This window comes from Nerophis lumbriciformis, linkage group LG13 (genome assembly GCF_033978685.3).
Source record: "Nerophis lumbriciformis linkage group LG13, RoL_Nlum_v2.1, whole genome shotgun sequence".
Classification (NCBI taxonomy): domain Eukaryota; kingdom Metazoa; phylum Chordata; class Actinopteri; order Syngnathiformes; family Syngnathidae; genus Nerophis; species Nerophis lumbriciformis.
Genome location: NC_084560.2, coordinates 21,712,139 through 21,720,420, shown reverse-complemented (window position 1 = coordinate 21,720,420; position 8,282 = coordinate 21,712,139). Strand labels below are relative to the sequence as shown.

Genomic DNA, 8,282 nt, shown 5'->3' with positions numbered 1-8,282 from the left:
GTGAGACTTTTGAGACTTTTATTAGTAGGTTGCACAGTGAAGTACATATTCCGTACAATTGACCACTAAATGGTAACACCCGAATAAGTTTCACGACTGGATTTGTTGCACAGGTGGCATCCTATGACAGTTCCACGCTGGAAATCACTGAGAGTGGCCCATTCTTTCACAAATGTTTGTGGAAACAGTCTCCATGCCTAATCATTTGGATGGGTGGACAAATACTTTTGGCAATATGGTGTATATTAAATATGCAATCAGATCAATATGCAGGGCATTTCGATTAATAATACAAATCATTTTTGTCATGATCCGTGGTCGGATCATGTTTTGTTAAGTTATGTTTGGACTCCTTTTGTTATTACTTGTGCACCTGTGAGTTTGTTTCGTCACCATGGTTACTTGATTTTCACCTGCCTTGCATGCGCACCTGTTTCTCATCAGAGACGCTATTTAAGCCCACCTTTGTTCATCACTCGTTCTGCTTTCTTTGTTTTTGCATCACGCGACTGCCACGTAAGTTCGTTCTTGTTTCCTAGACTCAGCTAAGTTCCATAGTCTGTGCTAAGTGTTAGCCTTAGCTTCCAGTGCGTTCGGCACCTCTTCCTGTCGGTTTGTTTTCTGTTTTGTACCAGTTTTGTGTTATTTTATTATTAAATCAAGTTATTACCTGCAAGTCCTGTCCGGATTCGTCCCTTGCATCTTGGGAGAACAAACCCCCGCATCACCATGCGCACACATTTTACAGTTAATTGCATTGTGCCTTTTTACATTTTATTTCTTCGGGACACAAACGACATTGATTCGTTGGAATGGGTCACATTTATGGTTTTAGGTTCATGAATGTACGTGTTTCTTTTTTTGTTTTAGTGGTCTGCAATGTCAGTGAGCTGCTTGGCCTGGACTCCTTCCAGCTGTCTGAGGTGTTGACCCAGCGCTCCATGATCCTGAGAGGAGAGGAGATCTGCTCGCCGCTCACTGTGGAGCAGGTAGCAACACATCCAACTCACCACCACCTATCACTGCTGCTCCCCAACCCAGCGTTCACATATTTTCTGTCTGTACTATTGTCATCTCGCAGTTGATCCTTTTGTCACCTTTTAACCAGACCCCAACACATCACCCCGCCCCTTCCCTGGGTGACACTCACCCCTCTCTCACACACAGACATGCCCCCCTCCACATGGCTTGCGTGACTTCCAGCCATTTCCTGCTTTTTGTCTGCAAGATTCCCGGCACAATGAAGCCATGGCGATAGTGATCTGAGTCAGAAACACAATGGAGCTCATGATTGCGGGGCTGTGTGGGGGGGGGGACTTATCCTCTGGTGGCACACACTGTAATAAGTCACTCTCAGCATGCCTGCCATTATACATCCATGACCGCGTTTATGATGAATGATGGCACGTCTTCATGTTCTTTTATAAATACGTTACAAGCTCAAAGGTCAGACACAGTCAGTTTCTGGATGACCTTTGATTTGTTTGGAAACTATTTTCCTATAGCAAATAGTGGAAATTAAAATTGTCTGTTTCAGGGTCAAGTATAGTCGCCATCAACACAACAGGCAATGTTTATCATAAACTGCCACACAAGTGTAACATGTTAAGTTGATAAAAGCCCCTGCTTTTTATAACAAGTGACAACACTAAACTACACACTACAAAATGCTGGGTTATTTGTATTTATGAGTTTTTAGTTTTGGGTTGCATTTTGGAGTTATTTTTATGAAGAGCAATCCATTTTTGGGGTTATATATATTTTTGGGGTTATATATATATATATATATATATATATATATATACAGTATATATATATATATATATATATATATATATATATATACAGTATATATATATATATATATATATATATATATATATATATACAATATATCTATATATATATATATATATATATATATATATCTATACAATATATATACAATATATATATATATATATATATATATATATATATATATATATATATATATATATATATATATATATATATATATATATATATATATATATATATATATATATATATATATCAATCAATCAATGTTTATTTATATAGCCCTAAATCACAAGTGTCTCAAAGGGCTGCACAAGCCACAACGACATCCTCGGTACAGAGCCCACATACATGTATGTATATGTGTGTATATATATATATGTGTATATATTTATGTATATATATATATATATATATATATATATATATATATATATGTATGTATGTATGTATGTATTAGAGATGCGCGGTTTGCGGGTAATCCGCGGGTCGGGCGAGTGACATGACGAAAAAAATAGATTTTAAATAGATTCGGGCGGGTGGCGGTTGAACCAATTGGGAAATATATATACATAGTTAAATGTTGCTACCCACATACGAAAAACGAGCAGCACTCTTTGAAACAGGCAATTATTCATCAGGCACTGCAGCACACCACAACACAACACAACAGAAGAAAAAAAAAAAAAAGATGGCAACGCCAGCAGTAAACGTGGTACGTGACAAACTAAAAAAGGGAATACTAAAGACCAGGGGAAAAAAAGACCAGCTATTTGCCTTGGCCAATAAGTTGCAGGTAATTTATTATTATTATTTATTTAATTTATTTTTGTTTAAATAGGGATGACATACATATGTTATTGTATAATTTAAGTTTGTGCGTGTAATTGACAGTCTAAGGCTTATGAGGCACATTTTTTATTTATTTTTTTATTTCAACTTAAAAACGTATGAGCCTATGCCTATGCCTAGAACATAGGCTATGTGTTTATCTTTATTTTCCTGCCTGTCGTTGACAATGGAGATTGTCTGATATTTTGTCATGGCTGCAGATCAATCAATAAAGGTTCATCTTTGTCGCAAAATTGTTCACTGTTTCACTGTGCACCCCGCCCTTGTCCCTATTTGAGCATTACAACGTTAACAAGTTAATATTCATTGAAATAAATTCAGAACATTTTTTTTACCTAACGAAAATATAGGCCTAGTCTTTCTAAAACATTTTTTTAACTTCTTAAAAGCATCGTTCTGCTTTCTGCAACTGCGCACACAAAGTGTGAGGAACGTACTCCTGATCTGAGGGCATTGGCAACAATAGTCAACACTTTCTTAATGGAAATGACAATAATATTATAATAATGATAAATAATATCATCACGCATTGAATGTCTCTGCAACATTGGATCAGTCTCCTTTCTTTAACAGGCAAAAGCTTTCTAACCTCACTAATGCCTTGCATTGTCTATATTAGATATATAACAACGGGCGGGTGGCGGGCGGGTGTGGATTTGATAAAATGTTAGTTCGGGTGAATGGCGGGTGGATGACGACTTTTGTGATGCGGTTGCAGATTAAATAATTGCCTATCCGCGCATCTCTAGTATGTATGTATGTATGTATGTATGTATGTACAAACCCCGTTTCCATATGAGTTGGGAAATTGTGTTAGATGTAAATATAAATGGAATACAATGATTTGCAAATCATTTTCAACCCATATTCAGTTGAATATGCTACAAAGACAACATATTTGATGTTCAAACTGATAAACATTTTTTTGTTTGCAAATAATCATTAACTTTAGAATTTGATGCCAGCAACACGTGACAAAGAAGTTGGGAAAGGTGGCAATAAATTCTGATAAAGTTGAGGAATGCTCATCAAACCCTTATTTGGAACATCCCACAGGTGAACAGGCAAATTGGGAACAGGTGGGTGCCATGATTGGGTATAAGAGTAGATTCCATGAAATGCTCAGTCATTCACAAACAAGGATGGGGCGAGGGTCACCACTTTGTCAACAAATGCGTGAGCAAATTGTTGAACAGTTTAAGAAAAACCTTTCTCAACCAGCTATTGCAAAGAATTTAGGGATTTCAACATCTATGGTCCGTAATATCATCAAAGGGTTCAGAGAATCTGGAGAAATCACTGCACGTAAGCAGCTAAGCCCGTGACCTTCGATCCCTCAGGCTGTACTGCATCAACAAGCGACATCAGTGTGTAAAGGATATCACCACATGGGCTCAGGAACACTTCAGAAACCCACTGTCAGTAACTACAGTTGGTCGCTACATCTGTAAGTGCAAGTTAAAACTCTCCTATGCAAGGCGAAAACCGTTTATCAACAACACCCAGAAACGCCGTCGGCTTCGCTGGGCCTGAGCTCATCTAAGATGGACTGATACAAAGTGGAAAAGTGTTCTGTGGTCTGACGAGTCCACATTTCAAATTGTTTTTGGAAACTGTGGACGTTGTGTCCTCTGGACCAAAGAGGAAAAGAACCGTCCGGATTGTTATAGGCGCAAAGTTGAAAAGCCAGCATGTGTGATGGTATGGGGGTGTATTAGTGCCTAAGACATGGGTAATTTACACATCTGTGAAGGCACCATTAATGCTGAAAAGTACATACAGGTTTTGGAGCAACATATGTTGCCATCCAAGCAACGTTACCATGGACGCCCCTGCTTATTTCAGCAAGACAATGCCAAGCCACGTGTTACATCAACGTGGCTTCATATTAAAAGAGTGCGAGTACTAGACTGGCCTGCCTGTAGTCCAGACCTGTCTCCCATTGAAAATGTGTGGCGCATTATGAAGCCTAGAATACCACAACGGAGACCCCCGGACTGTTGAACAACTTAAGTTGTACATCAAGCAAGAATGGGAAAGAATTCCACCTGAGAAGCTTAAAAATGTGTCTCGTCAGTTCCCAAACGTTTACTGAGTGTTGTTAAAAGGAAAGGCCATGTAACACAGTGGTGAACATGCCCTTTCCCAACTACTTTGGCACGTGTTGCAGCCATGAAATTCTAAGTTAATTATTATTTGCAAAAAAAAAATAAAGTTTATGAGTTTGAACATCAAATATCTTGTCTTTGTAGTGCATTCAATTGAATATGGGTTGAAAATGATTTGCAAATCATTGTATTCCGTTTATATTTACATCTAACACAATTTCCCAACTCATATGGAAACGGGGTTTGTATTTGAACACATTGTTGTCGCAATTCAAGATATGATTTCAACCAATTTATAGTTTGTTTTGATACTTTTTAGTTAGACAATTCAAAGCAAAAGTTTGATTGAAAAAATTAACCCAAAATAACTCAAATAAGGGGTTTGTCCTTTTTTTGAACCAGCAGATGGGTTAAAATTGGGTTATTTTTAAACCCAACATTTTTTAGTGTGTAACTAGCTAGCAGCTAGTGACTGCACTGCTAAAACTTCACTATCACTCAGTGATTGTTCCACTTAGTGCACCGTACATGCACTAATTATAGCTAGTGTTTATTTATTGAAATCACTAAGAGGAACAGGCGTTAATTAGAATCAGGCGATAATTGGAGAGAAGTTTATAATGATTTGGTGAACATTAAAAAGAATTGAAAGAAAAACGCTACAATCAGCTTCAGACTATGAAGAAACACAAAAATGATATGTGTATATATATACATATGTGTATATATATACATATGTGTATATATATACATATATATATATATATATATGTACATATGTATATATATATATGTACATACATACACATATTTATATATATATGTATATATATACGTATATACATATACCGGTATATGTATATATGTACACATACATATATACATACATATATATATATACACACATATATACACATGCATACATATATATATATATATATACACACATATCAATCAATCAATCAATGTTTACTTATATAGCCCTAAATCACAAGTGTCTCAAAGGGCTGCACAAGCCACAAGGACATCGTCGGCTCAGATCCCACATCAGGGCAAGGAAAAACTCAACCCAATGGGATAACAATGAGAAACCTTGGCGGGGACCGCAGATGTGGGGACCCCCTCCCTGGGCGACCGGTGCAATGGACGTCGAGTGGATCTAGCATAATATTGTGAGAGTCCAGTCCATAGTGGATCTAACATAATAGAGTCCAGTCCATAGTGGGGCCAGCAGGAGGAGACCATCCCGAGCGGAGACAGGTCAGCAGCGCAGAGACGTCCCCATATATATATATATATATATATATATATATATATCGTATTAACCCAATGCGGCCCCCGAGTCAAAAAGTTTGGGGACCCCTGCTTTATATGGTACATTGTGTATTTCCATAACATGGGTGTGTCCAGACTTTAGGCTGGTCCTTGTTTTGCTACGATTGGCTGGCCACCCATCCAGGGTGTGTCAGCTGGGATAAGCTCCAGTTTACCTGTGACCCTAACGAGGACGAGTGGTATAGAAAAGAGTATACTGTATGGTCTTTGTTTTGGATTTTTTTGCCCCTAAAAAGTTGTCCATTTAAACTCTGCTCCAGTGTGGTCCGCAATCGTCTCGCAACATATTCTTTGTTGCGTGACGTGACTGTTCGGTGCGACATTTGAGAGGTATTTTTTGCTACGTTTTTTGGTCGAATTCCTTCGGGCCTTTGAAATGTTGAGGTTTCGCAAGAACTTTCTGACTCAACTCAAACCATCAGCCCTCCTCCTTCTCAAAGATGCCAGTAAACATGGGAAATGCGTCTTTTACTAATACCAGCGAGCCACAAGAAAGCTTTTCATGACGGGGACAAAGACGTTGTGCAGTCACCCCACTGCAACTTGTTCTCTCTGCCCTTTGAAGAAGCTCCTCGCTAAATAGGGAGCATTATTCCAGTGTGGAATAAAGCCTTCTTCTTACAGAAACCAGGGGGGCACCCAACCTACGACCACTTGGGGTGGACACCCAACCACCCAACATCCCTCCTCCACCTCCCCTTCCTTCTTTCCTCATCTGGGACAAACAGCCATTCTTCTCTTCTCGCCCCTGTGACGGAGATCCTGGAGCTAATAGCTTTCTTTTCACATGCAGGGGTTGTCGTGGCATGATGGATCCTAGGAAAGCATTGTTACGTCTGTTTTATTTAAACATAGTTTGGATACACATATACACCATATTGCCAAAATAATTTGGCCACCTGCCTTGACTCACATATGAACTTGAAGTGCCATTCCATTCCTAACCCATAGGGTTCAACATGATGTCGGTCCACCTTTTGCAGCTATTACAGCTTCAACTCTTCTGGGAAGGCTGTCCACAAGGTTGCGGAGTGTGTTTATGGGAATTTTCCACCATTCTTCCAAAAGCACATGGGTGAGGTCACACACTGATGTTGGTCGAGAAGGCCTGGCTCTCAGTCTCCGTTCTAATTCATCCCAAAGGTGTTCTTTCGGGTTCAGGTCAGGACTCTGTGCAGGCCAGTCAAGTTCATTCACACCAGACTCTGTCATCCATGTCTTTATGTACCTTGCTTTGTGCACTGGTGCACAGTCATGTTGGAAGAGGAAGGGGCCCGCTCCAAACTGTTCCTACAAGGTTGGGAGCATGGAATTGTCCAAAATGTTTTGGTATCCTGGAGCATTCAAAGTTCCTTTCACTGGAACTAAGGGGCCAAGCCCAACTCCTGAAAAACAACCCCACACCATAATTCCTCCTCCACCAATATTCACACTCGGCACAATGCAGTCCGAAATGTAGCGTTCTCCTGGCAACCTCCAAACCCAGACTCGTCCATCAGATTACCAGATGGAAAAACGTGATTCATCACTCCAGAGAAGGCGTCTCCACTGCGCTAGAGTCCAGTGGCGACGTGCTTTACACCACTGCATCTGACGCTTTGCATTGGACTTGGTGATGTATGGCTTAGATGCAGCTGCTCGGCCATGGAAACCCATTCCATGAAGCTCTCTGCATACTGTACGTGGGTTAATTGGAAGGTCACATGAAGTTTGGAGCTCTGTAGCAACTGACTGTGCAGAAAGTTTTTGCACTATGCGCTGCAGCATCCGCTGACCTCTCCCTGTCAGTTTACGTGGCCTACCACTTGGTGGCTAAGTTGCTGTTGTGTTATGATCCGCTGCCCGGATCATATTTTTGTTTTCGTTTTCAAGTCACTTGTGTTTTTCAGCACCTCTTGAGTTTGTTTCTGTTGCCATGACGGCAGATTAGAGTCACCTGCCTCTGGTTAGTGTCCCGGACGCGCACCTGTTGCCCGGGCACTAATCAGAGGGCTATTTAGTTTACACGCTGGCCTCATTCGGTCTGTTGGTTTTGTTTGCTCCTACGCAACAAGTTACGCTCCTAGTTTCGCTCATAGTTTACATTTTTTGATATTGGCATCTTTACTACCCTCTTGTTTTCCGTGCCGTGGTGCACCGCGCAGCATTTTGTTCTGCATTCAGAATAAATCATTTATTCTCACCTGC

General features: G+C 39.9%; 1 protein-coding gene across 1 annotated transcript in view; it reads left to right on the top strand.

The window, feature by feature from the left end:
- myo10l3 (myosin X, like 3) overlaps positions 1 to 8,282 on the top strand; it is a 209,304-nt gene that overhangs the window by 99,438 nt on the left and 101,584 nt on the right. Inside the window, exon 11 of the mRNA XM_061971515.2 lies at positions 871 to 989. Within this exon, the coding sequence (XP_061827499.1) occupies positions 871 to 989 (119 nt within the window). The remainder of the gene's footprint in view (positions 1 to 870; positions 990 to 8,282) is intronic.